The following is a 24,802-nucleotide window of genomic DNA, read 5'->3' on the forward strand; positions in this document are numbered from 1 at the left end:
TGGAACCGGCGCTGGAGATGACACCGGCGATTCAGCCGGAGCCGGCGAAGGCACCGGAGAAGATGGAACCGGAGGCGAAGTCGGGACAGGAGAGGGAGACACTGACTCTCTCCGACGTCGAGCTGGCGATTTCGACTTTGACGTCGAAGCTTTATGATGCGACGAATGCCTCCTCTTTTTCTTATGCTTCTTGCTCTTTGAAGCATGTCCCGAAGTCGACTTGGAAGCCGACCTCGACCTGGATCTTCTTCTACCTCTTTTCTCCTTCTACTTCATCCGGGCGATAAAGAGCTTTGCTTCTCTCTCCTTAAGAGCCTTCGAGCTCATCTTCCTGCAACTCGAACAACCTCCCACATCATGGTCCGAGGACAAACACCAAACGCAATCGTCGTGCGGGTCGGTGATGGACATGTGCTTGCCACATTCTCGGCAAGGCTTAAACCCAGACTTCCTTGTCGACATTTTTAGAAGATAGACGGAGAAATCCAGAAAACATACAAAGTAACCAGAACAGCTACCAGTAACGATTCCCGAAATCCGTTGGCGTCGTCGGCGCGGAAAAAAGGGAACTGACGTCATCACGCCGATGGGGTCTTCTTATGGAGCCGGTGACGTCAGCGGAGTCGCGAGCGGAGCCGTGTCTCTGTGACGTCGCCTTCGACCACATCGGCGTGGACTGCTACAAAATTTTCCGAATGCTGCTGGAGCAGGGGATATTCACAAGGTGAGGAATCCACTGGCAGATGTATCCATCAGAAGTTAGGTTTCATAAATCCACTTTCTTTAAATATACATTTGGGAATTTTCAATTGCCAATAATTTTCCTAGAGTAGACCTGATCTGTATTTGCTTACTGAACATTATAAGAAAATAATGAGACTGCAGTCCAGAAAGCTATCAAGCAGCTGTTTTGTACCAAAAAAAAATCATTCATGTAATGTGCATTTTAAAAGAGGCATTCATGAATCTTTAAGTAAGAATACAGCACAATGGTAAGAGCGGCATCATTTTATTTATTTGCTTTATTTCTCGGTCTCATTTTAGCTCCACAAAGTTTTTCTTTAGCTTAGTACACACTCAGCTTCATATTTTTCAGATTAAAATCCTACTCAGTCTCTTGATTCCTCCACTCAGACAAGTGGTGGGCAGCAGGCAATTCCTAAAACAATGCTGCTGTTGTGTATTGCAGGACAGCACAGATCTTAACCACCAAAGCCATCCTCTGAAAGTGAATTAACTAGAAGACTGATATTTCAAGCAAATGGTTGGTTTATAAGTGTTAATTCATAAAGAGGACGGCCTACATTGTACGTATGGTACGGTCAACAGCAATGCAACTTTCAAAGATATTGCATTAACTCAGAATAAGAAAAAAGTTCATCTCTAAGCCTGTGCCCATCTTTGGCATGTCTGGAAGGATTTAATTCAGGAGTGAAATTTGAGTCTAAGTCTCTCCATGTTGGCATCACCTACAGAGGTCAAGTCTCCATCCATTCAATGCTTCAGATCACCTCTCACGACAGTACAGGAATTTAGGACATTTGCCCTTCCCCAATCTTCACCTCTCGCTACATTTGTCTCACTTATGCGGGTGATAGTGTCTATAAGCATTTCATCACTGCCCTATCTGCAAAGACATCTACAAAGCTTGCCGACAGCAACATTGTTGCAGTGAATGTCATGCAGGATAGCGAACAATGAATGTGCAAATGATCTAATTCTGAAAACACCACCATGAAGCACCTGCTAAGAGTTTTGAGAGCTCTAAATGCCATTCCCTTATTGGCATCTATTGCACACGTTTATCACAATGTGTCACACAGTACAAAAGCTGCTGTTTGCAAGTACAATAAATTAGTATTTCTGTATATTGTTGTAACAAAATTCTATAAAGTCAGTATGTCTTGTGTCATTTCTGTATGCTGACTACTAACGGAAGAGCATTTAGAGGCTTTAAATTAATGAAGTGTTTACAGCAAAATTCTCATAAGTGTTGCTGGATGACTAAAGGGTAGAAGAGGCCTGTCCAGGTTAGTTCCAAGATGACCGAGGTTGCAGTGAAAACAACCAAAAAAAGCAGTAACCTGGGGGGTTCGATGTAGCTAGCATAGGGAGGCCCAATATTCATATTATCCCTTGAGCTCTGCCTACAAATGAAGCTACTACGATCTCCTTGTTAAACACAGACTGACAGAAATCACTAAATGACCCATTCCGCTGCAAGTTGTCCCTCAAGTTAACCCATTTCTCAGTAAGCCTACTAACCACACACTGCAAAGGTCCTGTGTGGCGAAGTGCAAAATCAAGGTAAGAATGCCCTTTTATCATAGTGCCTTGAAACTGTCTCTAGCCCTATTCATCTCTATCTGCTCTCCTCCCTGGAAAATGACAGCTGTCTTCTCACTCCACAAGCAGCACCATGCTGCTTCCAGAAAGATGCAACCCATGTGCAAAGACGGTCCAACAAATAGGGTGAGGGAAACATCTTTGTGGATCAAACCTCCCTGAACTCTTCAGAGCGGGGTCAGAGGTTTCTCTAGTCTATTCTAGACAAGCCGGTCTTCTCCTTCAAGATCCACCTGTAAGTCACAAACCCCAGTGAAGTCCAGCTGCTTGATGTTCCTGCCATTAGTGTTCAGGCTAGGGCTGCGTGCACCTGAGGAGGGTGATGGGTGCTGCGGCCAGCCATCGACCGTCCATACCATTCCATTTGGATGCTGGTTCAAGTGAGTTCCCAGGCGCCGTAGCAATTGTTTAGGGTTCCTCTTGGCAAACATCTCCACCTCTGGAAAGAGTGAAAAATAATATGATATTTCCATGAGCATTAACTACCTTTGGGTTCTTTCATCCAGCACAGGACCATAAGCAATGGTTAAAGGAAAAACTATTTATAGAGCCAAGCACAGATTTGATTTCTTACATACAGATAATATCACTTGACTTGCAGCATTCCAGAAATTAAAAATGAAATAAAAATTAAATTTTACAGTGTACGTAGGATCGAATCAACGCTTAATTAAAAGCTGCAAACCCAAAAGGAATCAATTGTGACACACATAATAAAGGGACACTACAGAAAATACAATAAGTAGGTTTATAAATCAGCTTTATGGCTTTAATCTCAAGTAGAAAAGACTGAGTGACGATAGATCGATCCATTTAAGTATGACCACATATCACATTACAATGATCTTTAACTATTATTCTATGGGAACCAACGTCCTCTGTGAGATATGCAGTACAGCAAAGATGAGATATCTGGGCTGGGCATGGGTCTTAAGGCGCAGGGCTCTCAGGGAAACTGCGGGTGTGCTCCCGTAGGGCTTCACCCTTCAGGGACACTGGTCAAAAATTCTTTTTAATTCCAAATGTAGTCTTATTCTGTCAGTATTTCATTAGTTTGCTGACTCGTTTAATCTTTTTTTTTTTTTAAACTGAAATTTTAAGTATTTAATGGATGATTTTATACATTTTATAGTGAATGTGCCTAGTAATAATCATGTGTTTTTGTATATGTTTGTGTCTTGTATGAATTATTTTTTACATTCGAATAAAGACTATATGAATGAGAAGATAGGGGAAGGTAAACAATCAACATCGACAAATTTGCTGTTATGAATGCACAGTATTCCCTTCTCTTAGGTATCAGGCCAAGTCTTCCGGACACTATGAATGTCTCCCTTCAGGATCAGCTCTGGTTCCCCAGTCAATTACTCAATGTTAAAATTAGATTTTCAATCTGGCAAAAATTATTTTGCCACTTGAGAGTTAATGTAGGCGTAATTTATGCTGTGTTTGCAAAGTTGCACCAGATATCATCTGCCCACTGTCAGCAACTCTTTTTTGATCTTTTTGATCTGTCCTCTTGAGTTGAGTGGTTCTGCTTAGGTCGGGAACATCAATACATTATAATCCTTACAGAGAAATCTTCCTTCTGGTTCAAAGATCCCAGTTCGACCAGAACAGTTGCAGTGTCCAGATTTTTCCCTTCAGACCCTCATCGGAAGACGTGGTGTTTTACAAACTTCCAGTCAGGTTGCATCTTCATCTTCCTGATTAGAGACTACAAAAAGTGTTGTACCGTACTCTAATATTTCCCCTCCTTGTAATTTGGGGAGCTCCAGAAGTCTCAAACGCAAGGCTATCGAGCGCATTCATACATTTCAACCATCCTCTTCGGTCTAACCAAAGTGGGATGGCACAGCTTAAAACCAACAGTGTTCTCCACATTTGTCTGGCAGTGGCCTAGTTTCTGAAGGCCTGCCTCATGCTGACCTTCAATTCTTATAGCAATTCCTAAGTTAATTTTTCAACTGTGACAAGTCAGCCATAGGGTGCTCCCTTACTTCCTCTTATATCCGATCTGGCAAACAGCTTGCCGCACAGCATCAGGAAAATAAACCTTTCTTATATCTAGGGTCATTTAAGAGACATGGTGGTAGGGATTTATTAGTTAATTTACCTCTGTGCATCGGGTGGCCCTGCTTCTGCATAGTCCAGAAGATTTAAGGCATAAATATGTTATTAAGAAGGCCTGCCTAAGTACAGCATCCCCTTTTAACATCTCTATACGCTCAGGAGATTATCTATCTATCTATCTATCTATATATATATATTCACTGAAAAAACCATAGGTTTCACACACGTTATAGTTAGGAATTAGCATTTAAAAAACCTTGCAAATTCACTTAAAAAACCATAGGTATCACACATGTTATAGTTAGCTGGACATTTCACTCGTGAAAAACCATTGAAATTTCCCCGTTATAGTTAGTTCAGGCAACTATAACTCACGCGACCGCAATCCTCTGCTGATGACGTCAGATATTACATAACTGTATTTAGACACTTATTTACCCAATCTTCCATTAATTTTTAGCTATACATATATTACAAATATTTTTTTTTCAGAAAGACACATATGTCATCAGTGATGTAATATCTGACATCATCAGCAGAGGAATGCGGTCGCGTGAGTTATAGTTGCCTGCACTAACTATAACGGGGGAATTTCAATGGTTTTTCACGAGTGAAATGTCCAGCTAACTATAACATGTGTGAAACCTATGGTTTTTTAAGTGAATTTGCAAGGTTTTTTAAATGCTAATTCCTAACTATAACGTGTGTGAAACCTATGGTTTTTTCAGTGAATTTGTACGGTTTTTTAAATGCTAAGTTATGTATTTATTTAGTTTTTAAAGGTTTTTCACCGTGCGCGCACGGTGCGCTTCACGCACCGTGCACGCGCTGTGGGCGCTCGGTGCGCGACGCAATTCGTGGAATTTTTCCGTTTACACCGTACGCGCACGCTACGCGTACTCCGCGATTTTTCGTAAAAAAATTTAAAAACATTTTGGCCCTTAGGGGTCTTTCTGGGACCCCCTGACAAAGGCTAGGGGGTCAGGAACTGTCCACCCTGCCCCCTTTTCACGTTCTCCACCTTTGTTTTTTATCCCATCACACTGCGAGAGACAAAATGGCGGCCGACTCTTCCTGGTTTCGACCGATTCGAATGTTTACTAAGATCTAACAACCAATCAGAATCGCGCTCGCGCACGGCAGCGTGCGCGTACGGTAAGTTTTACCGTACGCGCACGGAGCGCGCCTATAGATATATATATGCTTTTAAATGCTATTTTCTCAGGAAATACCGAACAGATTTACACCAGACCTGCAAAAGGCACATCCCTGACCTGAGGACTACCTCTCTGCCAAATTTCAAGAAATTCTGTTCAGCCGTTCGGGCTGTAGCTTGGACTAAAGGTCCTATGGAAAAATGCCTGGGGAAAACGCGTTTTGGGACCCCCCCTTTTTCTCAGCCACCGCTTGACAAATCCCCCCCGAGACTTTCAGGGAAGGAGCGGAGCGCCTCACCTATTTTGAAAATTTCGCGAGGATTCGTCAATCGGCGCCAAAGTTATTCCAAATAGAATGTTGCGGATTTCCTATGGAAACACGGTCCTAACTATAACTATCTACTGGCGACCGCCAGTAGATAAAATATATATATATATATATATATATATATTTTTTTTTTTTTTTCTCAATACCCTTCCAGCTTTCATGCTTAGAATGCAAAATAAATTATGTAAAACAGGAAGCAAGGAACCCTGGGTAGTTCCAAAGTTTAAGCAGAGAGCATCTCTTGTATATGGAGCACCAGCAACATTTTTAATCTGCTCACCTCAAATGTCTGTTTTTCTAGCAGAGCTTTAAACACAGGATTAGCACACTACCATCCACGCCGAGCTGAAAAATGACAAAAGTCTTTCACCACTCCAAAAACTGTAATATTGTCCCCGATTGGTAAAGTACCCTCCAAGCCACATGGAATTAATAAAAGCAACGCCTGGCACGTGTTTCACTTCTAGTTAGAGCTCATCAATCAATCAATCAATCAATCAGGGTTTGTAAAGTGCGGCTACTCACCCATGAGGGTCTCAAGGGGTTGAGAGGGGGGCTGCTGATCCATCTGGGTGCCGGGGTTTAGTCAAAGAGCCAGGTCTTGAGATCCTTCCTGAATTGGGTCAGCAAAGGGGATTGCACCTGAGGTGGAGAGGCAGGGCATTCCAGGTCTTGGCGGCGAGGTTAGAGAAGGATCTTCCTCCGGGCCAGTTGAGCAGAGCAGAGGTGTCTGGTGGGTACGTGGAATGAGAGGTGGTGGTTCAGATATGCTGGTCCTGATTCGTGGAGGGCTTTGTAGGCGTGTGTGAGGAGCTTGATATTGATTTTTTTGTTGACTGGGAGCCAATGGAGTGCTCAAAAAGTGTTATATGACAGCGGCAGGGGATGTTGAGGACCAGAGGAGTCTGCTGCAGATGGGTGCGTGGGTGACCTTTTTTTAGGATTTGGTAGGGATCCATCGGAAGGTCTTTCGTGGCAGGTGAAGCATGTGAAAGCATGATGCGGAGATGGCGTTGATCTGGAGGTTCATTGTGAGCGAGGAGTCCATTATGATGCCGAGGTTTTGTGCCTGGTCCCTGGGTGTGGGGGTTTTCTAGTGCGGCAGGCCACCAGTAGTCATCCCACGGTGAGGGGGTGGGTCTCAGGAAGAGGACTTCGGTCTTGTCGGAGTTGAGTTTGAGACCACTGTCTTTCATCCTGGTGGTAACGGCCTTCATCCTGTAGTGGAAGTTGATTCTGGTGGCTGTGGTTTCGTTGGTGAGGGAGGGAATCAACTAGGTGTCACTGGCGTAGGAGACAATGTTGAGTCCGTAATTCCAGACGATGGCTGCAAGTGGGGCCATGTAGAAGTTGAAAAGGGTAGGGCTCAGGGAGTAGCCCCGGGGCACTCTGCAGCTGAGCTCTGTTGGTTCTGAAACGAATGGTGGTAGTCTGACACGCTGTGTTCGACCGGTGAGGAAGGAATGGATCCAGTCAAGGGCCTTGTCGCAGATGCCGTCTTTGTAGAGTCTCGTGATTGGGGTATGGTGGGAGACAGTGTCGAAGGCGGCCGAGAAGTCCAGACGGATGAGGGCTGCTGTTTCGCCCCGGTCGAGTAGGGGTCCAGTGGCGGCAAGGAGGGCAGGCTGTGTGCTGTGGTTGCATCGGAAGCCAGGCTGGAGAAGTCCAGGACAAGGTTGACTTCGATGAACTCGGAGAGTTGGGCGTTGTGAGAAGCTGGCTTAGTATATGGTGCACACTTAAGTGGGCACCATGCACTAATCCGGACGACCCTTATGGTGATGTTAATGGTCTTAGACAACCTTAGAAAGCTCTCCAAGTGGTAGCTGTGGAGAGCAACCTTCAGGCTAAGTCCAGAAGGAGTGTAAAGCAGCACGTTTTACCAGAACATAATCTTATTGGTATAGATTAAGTGAAAAAAAACCAGTGTATTTATAAAAATATGTATTTATTACAAGACACTCACTAACACATACAGATATCTACTACCCGAAGATATACACAATGCACACAATACTTTGCAATAAAAACAGGTAAGTAGTATGAAAACACAGTAGTCGCCAGGGGGAGACCACGCCATATACTACAATAGTGGTATGCGAACCATGGCTCGAGTCAAGACTATACCCAGAAGACGTAGAAGTGCTGGGGGCCCAAGGAATCACCCGAGGTAAGTAACCAGGAACCCCATGGAGGACATGTGCAGAGTGGGAACACGACCACAGGCTCAATACAAGTCAATGGGTATAACGTGGTTGCAAATTTAAAGAAGAAGGACCCTTCTTGGTGGACCTGAAAAAAACCCTTGGCAGACAGAAGGTTAGAGAGCCACCCCACCCCTGGATACCCTAGGAACCAAGATACCTACACCATAGAAGCCGGGTGCATAGGTGTGAAGTGGTATTAGAAACCGCTGTCAAACTCAATGGGAGACTTCAGGAAAATGCCGCTGCTGGAGAAGGTGAAAGTGTCCGGTGGAACCCAAAGGTGGATTCAAGGTGAGAGGTACCTGCAAGCAGAGGGGACAGAGTATATGCCATTCAGGAGTGACCAGGAGGCACAGAAGACTAATATCCACCGATGTCGGGTATTGCAGGAAAGATGACCGCGACCTTGGAACTGCAGCTGCGAGGACCAGGCAATGCTGTGGAAGACCAGAGTCGTTCACGAGCTATCCCACGTCGGATGTCGAGAGTTGAGGGGTCGGTGTCTGTCGGGAGCCCCAACACGCATTGGCCACTGCAAGCAACGTGGAAAGCGAAGAAGGTGCAGTTTCGGGACTAGCTAGGTCCAAGTGATTCACCACAAGCAGGGGAGTCAGGGCAGGCCCCTAGCAACCAGGGAAGCCCACAGAAATCAAAGAATACCCTCAGAGGACCCACAGGTCGGAGGCACTGAAGCTGCAAGAAGACCTCAAGCAGTTCACCAAAGATTCAGGCCCACGGTGGAAATGATGCGGTGAGGACGAAGATGTTGGTCGCAGGAGATGCTGGAGGTTGGGGCTACTTGGAGCCTGAAGATCTTGGAGGAAGGAAGCCAACAAACCTTTACAACAGCAATTCGATGCAGTGCACAGGGGTTCGGTTCCAGTGGCTCCGGAGAAGGATACTGGCCTCAAACTTGGTGAAAGGATAGGGCAGGCCTCGAGGGATGTGAAGAACCACCACCTGTGTTGTTGAGTCTTTCGGAGTCTGTGGGAGCTCGGGATCAGCAGACCGGTCAGCTTGGTTGAGGTGCCTGCAGATGCAGGGAAGTGACTCCTTCACCTTAAGGGAGATTCCTTCAGGTGTCTTGGATGTCCACAGGCCTTGGAACGTTCCTGTATGGAGCACAGGCACGGACGTTGCAGCAGACGAGCAGGGCAATGAGACCAGAAGCAGAATGCGTTTTCCTAGTTGCAGCCTTGATGCCCAGAGCGAAGTCCAGAATGCCTGGACAGTCGAAGAAGTGGTCTCCTGAAATGAATCTTGTCCCTTGACGAATCTAGGGACCCACCTACAGGTAAGCCTTTAAGCACCCTAAGGAAAGGGTTGGGATGATTCAGGGTTCCCTCCCAGGGGAGGGGTCGGATATTCCCATGTCCTTTGTCCAGTTTTGCGCCAGAGCGGGAGCCAAAGGCTCCCTGAGCTGGTTTGAACTGGACTATGCAAGGAAGGCACCAAATGTGCCCCTCAAGCAGACTGAGTGGCACTGGCAAGCGCTCCCAACCCAGCCCCAATACAATAAACCCCGTCTGGTAGGTGGTCATACCACCCTGTAACAGAATACCTATTGTTCTGCCTACCCCCGCTCCAGCTTGGCTCAGCAGCAGGAGGGCAGAATCATGTCTCTGGTCGGCAGCAGCCATGTTGTGCTGTCCAGGTCTAAAAGACTGGTACCGGGAGCACGGAGGGTCTCCCGGAGGAGATATACAGAGTATAGAATCATACCTCCTACACCGTTTACGGTGTGAGGGTATGATTCCAACATATTTGATACCAAACATGACAGGGTTCGTTACAGCCAGTTTAGAGATGGTCATTGGCTAATGACACATGACCACTCTATATATCGTAATGGCTGAGGCACTTACAACCCAGGAGAATGGACTATGAAGGTTGTAGGGGTGTCCTGCTCATGCAGGGGCACCCTCACACTTAGAACCAAGCACCCTGCCTTCAGGATTGAAAGGTCTGCCTTAGGGGTGACTTATAGGTTTTAAGTGCAGTGACCTCAGATATAGGGAAACCTATATCTGTTGTAAGTGGTGCAATCACCAGCTTACAGAGGCCTGTAGTTACAGTTTGAGTAATCCCAAATGGGTGGCATAATACATGCTTCAGCCCATTGGGGACACCTGGTGTACCTATGCCATGGATACCTCAGTACCATATACTAGGGACTGATAAGGTTACACCAGTGTCCTATCTGGGATGTACCCAAGTACTTATCATACCAATTTAGGTGAAAAAAAATGATTGGCAGGATCCCAGTGAGACTAGTCAGAAACAGCATAGCACCAGGCAAAATTGGGGGTAACCATAAAATCAGATCCTACTTTCCACCAGGCATTGATGGCCTTCTCGATGACCTTGGCTGGGAAGGGGAGCAGGCAGATGGGTATGAAGTTTGAGGTCTGTGGGGTCAGTGGAGGCTTCTACAGCAGGGGGTTGATCTTGATGTGTTTTCAGTCGGGGAAAGTGGTGGTCTCGATGGAGCAGTTGCTGATGCGGCGTAGCTCGGGGCGATGGAGGTGGTGGTTGTATGGAAGTTGCAGTGTGGGCATGGGTCCAAGGGGGCTCCAGAGTGGATACTCTTCATGGTCTTGAGTGTGCAGTCTATGGTGAGCGGGGACCAGTTAAGCAGAATCTGTTGGGGTGCGGCGGTGTTGGGTGCAGTGGTGGCAGGCATGGTGGGAGGGTCTTGGGTGTCAAAGCTGTCGTAGATCTGCCTGATCTTGTGGTGGAAGAAGATGAGGAGTTTGATGCAGAGGTCTTGGGAGGGTGGGACGTCTGTGATCTCGCTGTTGGGCCTTGAAAACTCCTTGATGATGCAAAGAGTTCTTTGCAGTTGTGTGCATTGGCGTTAATTCGGTCTTGTAGGGCCATAATTTGTTTGTGGTTTGAGGAGGCGGTGGTGTGGGGTGACAGCGGCTGTTAAGGTTGCATGGGCGTCCAGGGTTTTGTTGTTCCTCCATCTCTTCTCAAGTCTCCTACAGGTGTGTCTGGACTGGTGGTGGGCGGGAGTGAACCAAATGGCTTTCTTGGAGTGTTGCTTGCCAGGTGCCTTCTTGAGGGGCGCCAGAGTGTTGGAGCAATTGGCGATCTATCTGTGAAGGTTGCATGCGGAGATAATAGCGTCTGTGGATGTCGGTGGTGTGGTTGTACTACGGGAGGTGATGAGGTGTTCTTCGGTGACTTTGTTCCAGCTATGGCGGGGGTGACGTTGAGTGCGGTGGTGTACGCTGGGTTTGGTGAAGGCGAAGTAAGTACAGGCAGTGGTGGTCGGTCCAAAGGAGTTCAGAGGTGTGGCTGTAGGTGATGTTTTTGCTGGCGGAGAAAACAGGGTCGAGCGTGCGACTTGCTGCATGGGTTGGAGAGGTGACAAGCTGCTTGAGTCCTACGTTGGTGAGGTTCTCCAGAAGGGATGTGGTGTTGTGGTTATTGGAGTTGTCCAGGTGGAAGTTGAGGTCGCCGAGGATCTGGAAGTGAAGGTGTTCCATGGTTGTCGTTGGTTCGTCCGAATGGGTGGTCAGACGGAGGGTGTTTTTATAGACAATGGCGATGCCTGCTCTTGGTCGGTTGGTGCAGTACTTCCGGGTGATCTTGTAGCTGTAGGAAATGGCAGTGGTGAAGTCCGGGCCAGAGCTGGGGTGTGTCCAGGTTTCTGCTAGGAAGGCAATATCAAGAGAGACGGAGTCGACGAGGTTCCAGATTTCTGTGGAGTGTTTTTGGAGGGAGCACGTGTTGAGGAAGATGCAGCTGAGCCGGATGGGTGCGCAGTGGGTCGGCTGGGCAGCGGGAGGAGCTGGAGTGCAGAGGTGGGCAAGGGTGCAGCTGAAGTTTTGGCAGGAGAAAGGTCCTTGGGTGTCTTTCAGTGACGTGAGGTGGCAGGCGGCGAGGCGGCCAGTGTTGAGGGCGAGATAGGTGCTTGCGTTGTATCAGTGGAAGGTCCCAGAACCAGGGTCCATGATGCTGGGCGCGGTCCAGGCGCAGAAGGGCTTGTCTTTCGCGTGCCGACATTAAGTAGTGTGCTGGGGGCTGGACAGTTGGAAGGCAGGAAACGTGGGGAGCAGGAAACTGGTACTGGAGTGGGGCAGGGCCACGGGGGATTGCAAGGGCGAAAGCGGCAAAAAAGGTGCAAAAGGAAAGAAAGAGGAAAAAGTGCAAAAAAGGATGAAAGGCCAGAAAGGAATCAGAGAAGGGCAGAAAAAGAGGGTAGCAGAGCAGAGGCGCTCTACCATTAGACCACCAGGGATGAGGTGCAGACGGGTGCCTGCGGGTGGAGGAGGGCCTTAAACCACTGACCCGAGGGTCAGATGGACAGCAGCATGGAGCTCGGGACAGCAGATACCAGGCGGAGCTGTGCAAGGAAGGGAGCAGTCCACTGATATCAGAGAGTTACAGCTTTGTCCACACATAAGGGAGTACCATATAAAGGAGCTGCTCACTGCCTAAACTTGGGAACTACCAAGAGTTCCTTGCTTCCTGTTTTGAATATATATATTATACATACACTAAAAAACACAAGGATTAACGCAACATTATAGTTAGATTTAATTTAAAAAATGTGTTTTCGTTCAAGAAAAAACGTTGAAATTCACTGAAAAAAACAATGGTTGAAGTAACGGTATTAGGTGAATTTGTCATTGTGAACATTAACATTTTGAACTAAAAAAAAACAAAAAATACACAGAAATTCACCAGTGATAGTTTGCAGTACTAACTATAACACGCCCCCACCATGCACTGCTTTTGACGTCACATGACATCATTTATAACACCATTCATGGCATTTCGCTCTAGCAAGAGAGTGAAGGCTCACTGGAAAAATTGGCCTCTCGACCAATCACAGGCCACTATATTTTACACTCTTATGGGAGGCTCGCAAGACTCTCGTGAGCCCAACTGCCAAAATATACAATTATTTTTTACCCTTAACATCTCAAAAACTACTTAACGGATTTGCACTAAATCACAAAAAGCACAAGCTCTAGCTTTCTGTAGAATTTGGTGTAATTCCTTTCAGCAGTTTTTGCTATAACCGGTCTTAAAGAAGTCAATGGAAAATGCATGGAGATTTTACATTTTACAACTCCCAGTTTTCTCAGTCCCTGCTTGATGGATCACCCTGAAACTTTCCAGGAATCAGTCGACTGAACGTTTTGGGTAACATTTCGTGAAGATTCATCAAACGGGGCCAAAGTTATTAGCAAACCAAAAAACGTTCCATCTATGGAAAAGCAGACCTACCTAACTAAACTTCTATAATTTCTTCCTTACTTAAAACAATTGTAATAATAATGTTATTGTTATGTGTTGAAATGAGACACAAGCTAATGTAAAAAAACAAACAACAAAAAAACACTGCACTACACCAGATACATTTTACTGAACTAACTATAACTTATGCCCCCATCATGCCCTGCTTATGACCTAACATTCTACAGCACTCTTGGCATCATTGATGACAACTCACTAATAGCTACTGGCCAGTCCCTGCATCCAATCCGCATCAGTACTTGGACTCAGTCCTTAGATTCCGACAAGGCCTTGCACATAACCCTCTGCTAACATCAAACCTCAACTGCACATAATTTGTAGTCATACTTATGACAAGTCTGACACAGGGCTTAGCCTGTGGCCAGCGTCTGTACCCACCCTTCAAGCGGCCAACCCACACTATGCACAGATTCTGGACATACACACTTGAGGTTGTCTGGAAAGGCTGTTGTCACACCAGACCCATCATCCAATATACAATATGGGTTGGGCAGTGGGCTTGCCCTATGTTAAGACCTTACACCCAAGCCTTCGCATGTGGCCAAGCCCCTGCGGCCAGGCCGTGCACACACCACACCATGACCACCTAACACATTACAAGTAAATAGACAATGACATCCATCAAAGGTGCTTCACTTCTGAAATATCCAATTGCCTTCTCACCTTTTGAAAGCTTACAGACAAGCTTGTAAGTGTCCAACCATTGATCTAGGCTGTTGTATTACTCCTGGTTAACTAAGCCCAAGGTCCAGACAAATATCAACTAAAATACACTGCAACCCATTGCCTGTTCACAGAGTAAACATTGGTAAACTCCAACAAATGCAGCTGCATAGGTTAACGGGGGAAGTAGGGCTCAATGTTAAATAATTGTTGTCGCATAGAATGCTGAAAATGAGCCTGGAATGTTGTCTCCGCTCCGGGAGGTGCTAGCACCGTCGGCTTCTGTATGTGGAGAAATTTTAATTCCCCTATTCTGTCTATCATTAAACAAAGTCATACTCTTCTTAGGAGTTACATCACTGAATTGGATTTGATTTTAAAGTGCTATTTAATTTTGCCATGAAGTAGTGGAGTTCCAAACTCTCAACCACATCTTGGAGTAAGACACTAGAGGCCACTTCCCTTTGAGAGCCAATTGCCAAATGGGAAAAACTTAGCAATCCACTTGCCAAGCGTAAGTGGCCTGGGCCCGTGGATGGTAAAGAACAATACTCTTCAGTGATACTACCCTATAACAAACAGGTAACCAGCACCCCAAAAAAGCCAGCAAATACTAGCTGAGAACGTATCTACATGCAGTCATCTCTAGGGAAAAGCACCAAAAGCTGCTTTACTTTCATTCAAGGGACCCCAGTGTGAATAGCTTCACACAGTATCTATACATTGCTAACAGTTTCAGTCAAGGTCCCATATACTACTTTTACCATGCACAGCTGGGTCCTGGAAAACGCCTAACTAGGGGGTGGCTCGATGGGCACTGTGAAGAATGGCTCCCTAAGTCTATGTGAAATAATCTGAAATGCAAGATTATGCATTTAAATGTATGAGCTTTTGCTATTTACTGGAACTTTTATATATTTATAGTAAAAAAGTGTTCTGGCATCCTAAACATGGATAGGGCAATTCTAATGTTTTAGGACTATCTATGAAGACCCTAAAATACAGAATCTAACCTAGAGTTTACGCACTCCAAATCTCACTCAAGTATTCACACGGAATTCACTCAACCTGGGATAGCATGTAAAAAGATATGTGAAGAGGTTAAGGTGAAATCAAAAGGTAATGGCCTTAAACTTCATAGTCTTAACTGTAGAGGTGAACATTTTGAATCCAGATCAAACATCAATACAGATCATTTACATGGCGCAGAACAGTGGATTTTTATACTTGAGGAGAACACCAATAACAATGTGGCCATGCTAAAGAAACTAGAATCTCTAGTGTCCAGTGCAATTCAAGAACAAGTATTAGAAAGGATATTGAAACACGTTAATAATCATGTTGTGGGCAAAACACAATCCGTAACACAAAAAAAAAAATCAGGAAGGCATCATGGAAAATCTTTTGCTTATTTATTTCTAGGGTTGCGTTATCTACACCTTTTACTATAAAACATTGCGATGGATCACTCGCGCAAAAACCTGGAGCACCCCAAGCACCATGTCCAGTAAGTGCTAAAATTGCAGTAAACTCTGGAAGATCATCTGTTGAATGATATATTAAGATATCTTGAGGAGTGCTACTCAACAGTTAACACAAAAGCCTCTAATCAGGCACAGAAAAACTAAATAGCGCGCTCAAGATGGCATCGGTCAGCCAGCAGCAAAATTCTTCAAAACCCTTTCACAACCAATCTTAAAAAAGCCTTTTTTTAAAAAACTTTTTTAAAAACCTGCCACCCATTAAGGCAATTCGCAAACAGTTGAGAACAGGACACCAAACAATAAAGTAAACATCTACTCTGGTTAATAGGGCCCCTAGATAAGGAGCTGCTATAGTTTATTATGAACAAAAATAATAGAATAGCTCTGCTGGAGAAATGAGGATTATTTAGAGATACATACTAGTTATGGTTTTCTACAAATGTGGGTGTTCACTGTAAACATACTCATTATCTTGAACTCTAGACGTCCACTATATGCACTTGACCCTCCACTACACTATTCTAACATTATATAATAAAAAAAATCATATAATCAGTTCTTGGGGTGACACAGCCGTACCTTTCAGAACAAAGCCAGAGTCAGAAATAGTTTTCTTCTGTGTCTTCCAGATGTGATAAAGGTGCAGGAACGTGGCAACATAGAAATCATTCAGAACGGCGATGACCTGCTGTCTGCGGTTACATTCTCTGCAAAGTACAAAGGCAGCACATTAACAGGTGACCATGCCCTACCTAGCATTTGCCTGGAAAGTGTTTACAAAGGAGCCATTGGCTCTTGGAATGTGATGTTCACATTTACTTTTGTAATTCATATGTAATATCAATATATATTATAATTCTTTGCAATGTCGCATCTATAGGATCTTTCCTCTGGTGGTGCACAGGAGGGTAAAGCAGCAGTGTAGCACCACAGTCTCAAACACGGATTCTTGTTGATAAGACTTGCACAAAAGGTTTGGTTAAAGTAAAATGACTTTTTTCTTCCCCTTTCTTTATCAATTCAGACATACAAGGTGCTTTGAGGAGGAACCTGATGGCACCTGCTGGTAGAGCTGTAGGTGGCTTCCTAGTCTTGCCTCACCATAGCACAAGATGGGAGTTGCCAGTGGGAATGGACTCCAACCTGAAGAGATTTTTCACAACACTTGTGAATAACATGATGGAAGGTAAAGCTGTGAAACACATTGTTAACACATACTACAGGCAACACATTTAATTCAATATTGAAGGAATTTAATAAACTAATGTGGATTTGCAATATCCACTGTATACATGTAAATGTCTCAAGAATACCAGGAACTACTTCACAATTACTTCAGGAGAATGAACTGAAAAGGCTGCTGGTCACTGAAATAGGGAATTAAATCATTGGTCAATTTTACAATGATAATTGTCAAAGATACTACAGAAATACTGGGTAAAGTGTGAACTTGTTAACACATTTAAACATCTCAGTAAAGGTTTCATCCCCTAATTGTAGTTCTCAGTTATATAGATATTCATAATTGATAATATTTAAAACAATTTCCTTGGGTTCAGCAGGATCCTGGGATGTTTTTTTAAAGAACAAACCGCTATATCTCTCCATGAGAAAAATAGCTGAACTATCCAGAGCACATCCTTTTTTAGACACAGCTTTGAATGCTCACACAATGCTTGCTGCCCCTTTAATACTAGAAGTGCTGCAGCTCTTGTAGTATCTCAAGACAGCCAACACCAACTGCTCTAGAGGCTCTGGTGGTTGGCTATCAATAATGAGGGCCATATTGAATACACTACAAGTACAGGTAAGGAACATTAGTTGCTCGATTATGGGATCTTTCTCATATGATCATCTTTAGAATTGAATAGCAGGTAGTTCTCCAAACCCAAGGGGGTAATATGACAAAACAAACTAACATTAAAAAACAAGGTGCCAACCTATGAATCTAATTTAGCAACACAATTACTGCAATCACAATAAACAGCCCTTCAATAAAGCTGCTCTACAAACGTCAGCAAGGAGGGCAAAACTACCCTACCTCTAAAAAAAAATCATGACAGGCCACCGAATAATAAAGAGAGCCTGGATTGTGCTATTTCTACAGCATTGTTAATAGTGATAAGATAAAAGTAATTTCAATGAGCTTTATGTAAACTATGCTTCATGCAGAAGATTTGTTAACGTAGTTATTCACTTTAAAGTGCCGGCGGCAGGTTCTGTGATGTGTGTGGAAGTACCGTACAAACATTCAAAGAAATCCTTACACTGACCAGGAATGGCATGGGACAACCTTTCAGAGGAATTCTTTGTACAATTCACAATAACAGACAAATGCATAAGCAAACAAGAGTATTAAACCTGACTGCAAGTCAAAGACAATTCTGACGGACTGCCTCCTTCTTGCAATTCAGTGGATCACAGCCCTTCTGAATACACCATATGCAAAACCCCTTCCACTTTAAGGTATAACACATTCCTGTAAATGGTGTCTTCTCATCCTTACGATCACCAAACAGTCCTGTGGTAGATATAGTCAACAATACATAGAGACCTCAGGGGCTAAGACACAAAATTTGGTATAAGATGTTGACCTCTGTCTTGCGTGCTGGCAGATCCAGCCTGTTTTTTAGCTTCCAAAAAAGAGATGCAATGTCGGAAGAACATTCTGAACCATCACTTGTGATGCGAGACAGACTATAAGAATCACTGTTGACGTTGAATTCTTTATTCTCTGGATTACTCTGAAGATCCGAGATAAATTGGTGTAAAAGCAGTGAATAATGTCATCAAACAAGATATCTCAAGTGTACATATTTTATTTTTATTTTAGGCTTTCTATATAGCGCAAACTACTTCTGGCTTGTATCAGAGCTCTTTATAACAAAATATTTCACAAAGAGACAACGTCTTTTGTCTTATCATTCTACAGTTGCAAGAACATGTCTTATTCTGTAGTTGTAAGAGCAACTGCAGAATAATAGCAACTTTGGGGCGTGTGAGAAACCGCAGTAGTCTTTAAAAAAAAAGTTGATGTCTCCATTTAAGAAGTAGCCATCTGCTAAGCTCTAAAGCTATGACCATCTGCTGTAACTGAAGCAAACACATATGAATGTATTCTCAATGGGAAAAAAACATGGTGTAGTGAAATGACTGAAAATGCTGAGTAGAACAGGTTCATAACACCAACACTGACAGATTCATTGTTATTTCCTTTCAAACCAGGAAGAAATATTGAACCCTGCCTCCCACTTGTGAGCTGAAGAGAAAGAGGGATGAATAAGTTGCTGAGATTTTGTACTTTCGACAATGGCTTCCTCTGAACAGCCAACGGTTGACTGCCTCGTCGTCCTCTTCTCAATAAAACCTGAAATCTCTGATGTCAGGGTTGCTGGTTCTTGCCACAACTTGAAAGTAATGCCCCTAGAACCGTGCTTCCAATGTCCCCTCTTTTTCTTCATCCACTAATGTAGGTGTGTTAGACTTTGTTTTGATCCACTTCATCACCACACCTGCCTGAACAGCAAAAAGCGATGTACCAGAAAACAGCAGATCCAAGAATTTCTGATGCAACTCTGACTTTACACTCATTCAAAAGCAAACATAAGCCTTTACACACTCATCCCAAGCAAAACATTTCTACTGTAAACAAATTGGCATTCAACTAGATACCTGTGCTTAATGCTCGTCCTAAAAAAGCAGACAAACATACATATTTTCTTTTAGACGTCGATACCACAACTGAATCCAACTTCACTGTCATCTACGGGCACAAGAGATCTTGATGTCTGTAAGGGAAATTAGATAATCTGGAAGTGAGGACTGAAGAAGACTATCATTTGGGTGGAGACAGTGGTGCAGGGTCTGCCCACTCTAAATCACAATAATAATTCAAAGCTGTATAAACAGTAGAAAAGGCAGTGTGGAGCACACATGCAACAGGTGATCCTATGCTCTAGGAGGTAAATGTGAAAGATGCTTGTGTCGGTGTCCTGGAATGACTTTCCATGGCAATAGTATCTGCAAGGTTTTGTCTGGTGGCTTCATTGCTAGTGTAGTGATGGCATGGAATTACATTTCCAGCATTGGCACCAAGAAGATCCTCAACACTGACTTGGCTTGGAATTATTCGCCAATGAAACAATCAGCCGAGAGACCCCAAAAACTTGATCTTGCAATCAGCACCTTTATTTTCTTAGTTGGCAGCCTGCCTAAAAGCTCCCTAGAATCTTTTTCCAAGTGTAACAGACACGGAGCTGGAACAGGTTTAAGGTGAGGGAGAAAAAAAGGTTCTCCACATCTAGGTGGCTTAACAGATAAAAGCGGCACCTAGAACTGCCATGCTAATTGCTGACTTTCCTATAACATTATGAACATTTCTTAATCAAAACAGGCGTAACTACTGAAAAAACTCAAAACTGAAAAAGAGCAGTTTTTATCAAAATGCACACCCAAAACAGTATTCCAAGAGTAGATGAACATTAAAACAGAAAGGAGGATGTTGGCTGGAGTGATAATGCTTCTGCAGTGTTAGACGCATTATATGGGAAAAAAACTGTTTTCTGCGCATTCGGAGCTTTGTTAAGAAGAAAAAAAAAAGAAATTGATAAATATTTTCTTTTTTTGTTTAAAACATATATTTCAGCGTGTTTAAGAAGTATTCCTTATCCTGCTGGACCCCTGACTATTGATCTATAGGACGGTTATCATATGATAAGTCTACTACAACTGAGAGCTAATACAATTATAATAGTTTGAACAAATGCAATTTTCAAAGGTATTTGCAGTTGTAATGGAAATTAGTTTATCTCTATCCAAACATGCATTGGAGATAAAGTTCTTCAAGAAAACATGGCAGATAGGTGAAGAAGAGAAAAACCTCAAACTCCAATACTTGTAACCTAAGTTATGCTGCAATAAAACAAATTCTGCAACAAGCGTCTTTGTCAGATTGCTTATTTAGCATGTACAACAATAGCTGGAAAGATCCAAAGAAACAGCAGGATCTAGAACAAGTTTAATGATAAAACAAATGCAATGTAAGGTGGATTTGCAGAGCGCTGCTAGTCACCCATGAGAGTATGCAGACGCAGAGTAGGTGTGTGGTGAGGCTGGGCCTGAATACAGGTAGTCTCGATGGTCCAGCAAGAAGACTAGTTGAATAACCAGGTCTTCAGCTTCTTGCAGAAAGTGAGATGGAGTCCCTGATGTGTTGGGGGAGGTTGTTCCAGGATTTATCAGCTTTGCAGAAGAATGATCTATCTCATCTTGCTTCTGTGTATGAGGGGTGTGTGCGCAAGTGAGAGTGAGGCTGAGCGAAGTTATCTGGTGGGTTGGAGGAAGTGAAGCAGGTGATTGAGGTATGCGTGTCCCATGTTGTGTAATTACTTGAATGCGTGTGTGAGAAGTTAGAATCGGCAGAGCTACTGGATGAGGAGCCAGTGGAACTCTGTGGAGTGGTGTGGGGTGGGTTTGACGCACAAGGTCTAGGATGAGTCTGGCAGTGGCGTTTTGAATGGTTTGAAGTCTGTGAAGGAGATAGGTTGGGATGCAGGTGTAGAGTGAGTTGCCCTAGTCCAATTGGCTTGTGATTAGGGCTTGCGTGATGGTACTTCTGGTGTCCAGTGGGAGCCACTTGAAGATTTTACGTAACAAGCAGAGTATGTGGAAGCATGAGGAGGTGATGGCATTGACCTGGGATTTCATGATGAGGTTTAATTCAGGATGAGGCCTAGGTTCCTAGCATGGTCAGTTGGGGTGGATGTGGGTCCAAGATCGGCAGACCACCAGGTGGAGTCCTAAGGTGAGCTCTTATTCCCGAAGATAAGCTCTTCACTTTTGTCGGTGTTGAGCTTGAGGCAGTTTTCTTTCATGCAATTGGCCATGCTAGTCATGCACTGTTTGAAGTTTGTCTCAGTGATGAAGGTGTCATCTGAGAGCGAAAAAAATGAGCTGGGTGTCGTCAACGTAGGAGATGATGTTGATTCTGTGGGATCAGATGATGTTTAAACATACACAAATAAGAGGGAGGAGGAAATCTCCTACTCCGACCTCCTCTGAGTATAACTAGTCACCCACTAAGAAGTAGGAGAGTATAGGTCACTTTTTTAAGAGAGGTAAAACTGGCAAAGTACAATTCTTTGAAAAACTGCCTTCACCCACAAAATGTTTTGGCATGCTTCATCAGTGGGCTGCTAGACACACCTCTACGCAGACCAACGCTTGAGGTGGAGCAATCAGGTGGGGGAGACAATACAAACATATAGAAAAGATCGGGATCATAAACACAATAAGTGCAGACACACTAATTAAAACGAACTCACGAATATCCCACTGTCTATTTTATTTATGGATTCCCTGGTCAGAGCTAAACGGTATCTCAATACCAGTGGATGGTGGTGAAGCGGGTGGATTATGCACCATACACCCCTCCACTCTGCAATGGAGTCGACATTGAGCCAGTGGCGAACCCACCATGATGAATGTGTGACAACAGGGGGGTCGCCCTCATTCCCGTGCCTGTTCGAGCAGGTACTACAGTGAAACTCGATCCTGTATGGAGTGTGATTACAGGACCTACGTAAAATTACAGGTGCAGTAATCAGTATACAAACGGAGGTAGATAACTAAGGTAGTAAAATACGGGATCTAACAGTCCTGAAGAAAGCCGGGGAAGACACAATATCCAGAAACTTGTCGACTCCATTTAAGAGTGGAGGGGTGTATGGTGCATAATCACTGTCCTGCTTGTCTTGGTCTGCCGGTGCTCTGAGTCAGCACCAGTGAAGTCAAGGAGGCGCAAATGCGTGACTTTGCATTTTAGTGTGGTGATGCGGACCACCACACTAAAATGAGTTAGCCCAACGCTTGATGTGTGTTACTTGGCAGAGCAGGTGTACAGTAGATCTTGATGCAGATAACTATCTGTTTCAGCACTGCAATGCCTTTATTTGCCTCAGAGTACCCCAGAAACAGCTGATCATCCACCCAGTGGTCTTTGTTGTGATCAATGTAAAAGCTGAACGCTCCTTTAGGATCCAGCCAATAAAGTCTCTCCTCCTCTTTCCAGAGAAGAGAGGGCACAAAGAACGTTGGAAGAGTGATGGGTTGTCCAATGTGAAAAGCAGTAATAACTTTGGGTAAAAAGGCAGCACTAGTCCGATGTACTACTTTCTCTGGGAAAAGGTGGTATAAGGAGGCTACATCAAGAGAGCTTGGAGTTCGCTCATACAACTAGCTGAATTCCCTGCAACCAGAGACACACTCACAGGAGATGTAGTGAACAGCTGTGCATGGCTTTGAATAGCAAGGACATTAGGAAAGTGAGGACTAAATTAGGATAACTGTGGCATCACAAAGGATTCGATAGGAAACCAATGTGTCAAACCTTTTTCGAAAGCTCATCATAAAAGGTGATTTGAAGAAGAATGGTTGGTACGGTAAACGTAAAAAAACTGAACAAGCTGACAAAACCTTTAACGGTGCCCACAGCAAGTACTTGCTGGGCGAGAGATAAAACAAACAGTAAAACATCTGATGGGTTAGCCTGGAACAGATCAGTATTGCAGGTGGTACAAACTTGTCCCGGAGCCTAGCATAGACAGATTTTGTAGAAGGGAGCAGCGCAGAAAGGATGACATCCACAACTCAGGAAGAAGATCAAATTGAGTCAACTGCCATCATTGAATCTCCACGCATGGAGGAGCAGATGTGCAGGCTTGGGAACAGGACCTGGCTCTGCTGCTGTGACTGGAGATGCTCCTGCCCAGAAATTCTGGGTACCACACTCTCCTTGCACAACCCACAGCCACTAGGATAACTTGGGACCAGATGTTCCTGAAAGATTATTTTGCACAATTCCAAGTTATTTAATTCTATACATATCATTGCTCAGGGTCGTAGAATAGCCTGGGTGGTAGAGTAGCCTTAATGTGCAAATTTTCCTAAACAATTCTATGTATTGCTGTGCACAAATTCATTTGAGTTTATCTGCAGATTTCAGGGTTCTTATTGGTAGCACTCCTTCACAGTGTCAATCTTCGTACGCATTACTTTATATGAAACAATAATCCATACCTTCAATTGGGAATGTGCTACTCACTTGGAGAGGCATTCCTCCCTCAGGGCTTGGATGACTATCCGGGTGATATTGATGGACATTACACAAAAAGGAAAATTCTGAATAAGAAAAAATAGAAGACAAAAATCAATTTCCGACACAACGAAAGAAAGAACCAGTACTTCTAGAAAGACTTTTTATAAAAAGGCCAGGGTAAACAACAAAGCAAAAATGTCAGTGTAGTGTTATAACCTTGAACTGTTAACATAGGGAACACGGGCAGCAAGCACCGTTTGACAGATCACTGTCAGGTATTGCTTGGCCTTCAACTTTCTAATTAATTGTTGATCTAGCACTTTTAGAGCATGGAAAGTATTTGAAATGTCTCACAATAACAAAATAAGCCTTTAGATTGATCAAAGCACACATACAAAGAAATCCAAGGAAAAGCAGAAGAAAGAAGCTAAATAAAAAATATACCAAAAAACTAAAAACTGAGTCAAAAAATATCTTACAGTGAATAAAGAAAAGCTGTGACAAGTAGACAAAAATCTGTCAGAATGCACACTATATACATAGCTCTGGAATACTGGCCCAGTTTCCTGAGACTACTGTATCCCCATAGAAAATGAAATTAACACCCTCAAAGGGACTATGGCATTTATAGACTTCACACCCCTTAACCTAAGCAAAATAGTTACCACGAATGTTGCCTAAAAATGGCAAAAACATTTATATACAGTGAGAAAAAAAAAATCAGCCAACCTACAAATACTTGACAGTTCATTCAAGAGATATACTGTGTACTTGCAGCACACTGTAAAGGTGTATGTGAAGCATTAGTAAAACGAAGTCAAAATGAAAGGTAGAGAAGTGTAACTCCAAAGGAGTGGCCTCCTCGGGAAATGAGACAAGTATACAGGTGACACCTAGGACTGTCCCATGGAATACCTGATCAAGTTTAATAAGCAATAACTGAAAACCTGAATTTCCTTTAAAAGCATTGCCAGTTTTAAATGGACCTCCTCCTTACTTATGGCGCCCCTCTTGCTTTTCCAAGTTTCTGGCATAGCCCCGGTTGTGCTGACTGTACACTTTTGCAGCAAGATCCTCTTGAACCATTTCAACCTAATCCTTGAAGCCAAATCTACAAATCTGGGATTCGATAGGCACTAAACATGAAACAAACTGAACAGGCAGGGGTAGGCAAT

At 43.9% G+C, this 24,802-nt stretch overlaps 1 protein-coding gene across 4 annotated transcripts in view; it reads right to left on the reverse strand.

Moving 5' to 3' along the window:
* Positions 1 to 993: 993 nt before the first annotated feature.
* ELMOD3 (ELMO domain containing 3) overlaps positions 994 to 24,802 on the reverse strand; it is a 184,289-nt gene continuing 160,480 nt past the window's right edge. For all 4 annotated transcript variants that reach the window (XM_085636131.1, XM_085636129.1, XM_085636130.1 and 1 more), the window contains 3 exons: positions 23,634 to 23,710; positions 16,112 to 16,239; positions 994 to 2,785 (listed from right to left, as the gene is read on the reverse strand). In XM_085636131.1, the coding sequence (XP_085492257.1) occupies positions 2,547 to 2,785; positions 16,112 to 16,239; positions 23,634 to 23,710 (444 nt within the window). In that variant the 3' untranslated portion in view covers positions 994 to 2,546. The remainder of the gene's footprint in view (positions 2,786 to 16,111; positions 16,240 to 23,633; positions 23,711 to 24,802) is intronic.

Source organism: Triturus cristatus, chromosome 11 (genome assembly GCF_964204655.1).
Source record: "Triturus cristatus chromosome 11, aTriCri1.1, whole genome shotgun sequence".
Taxonomy (NCBI): domain Eukaryota; kingdom Metazoa; phylum Chordata; class Amphibia; order Caudata; family Salamandridae; genus Triturus; species Triturus cristatus.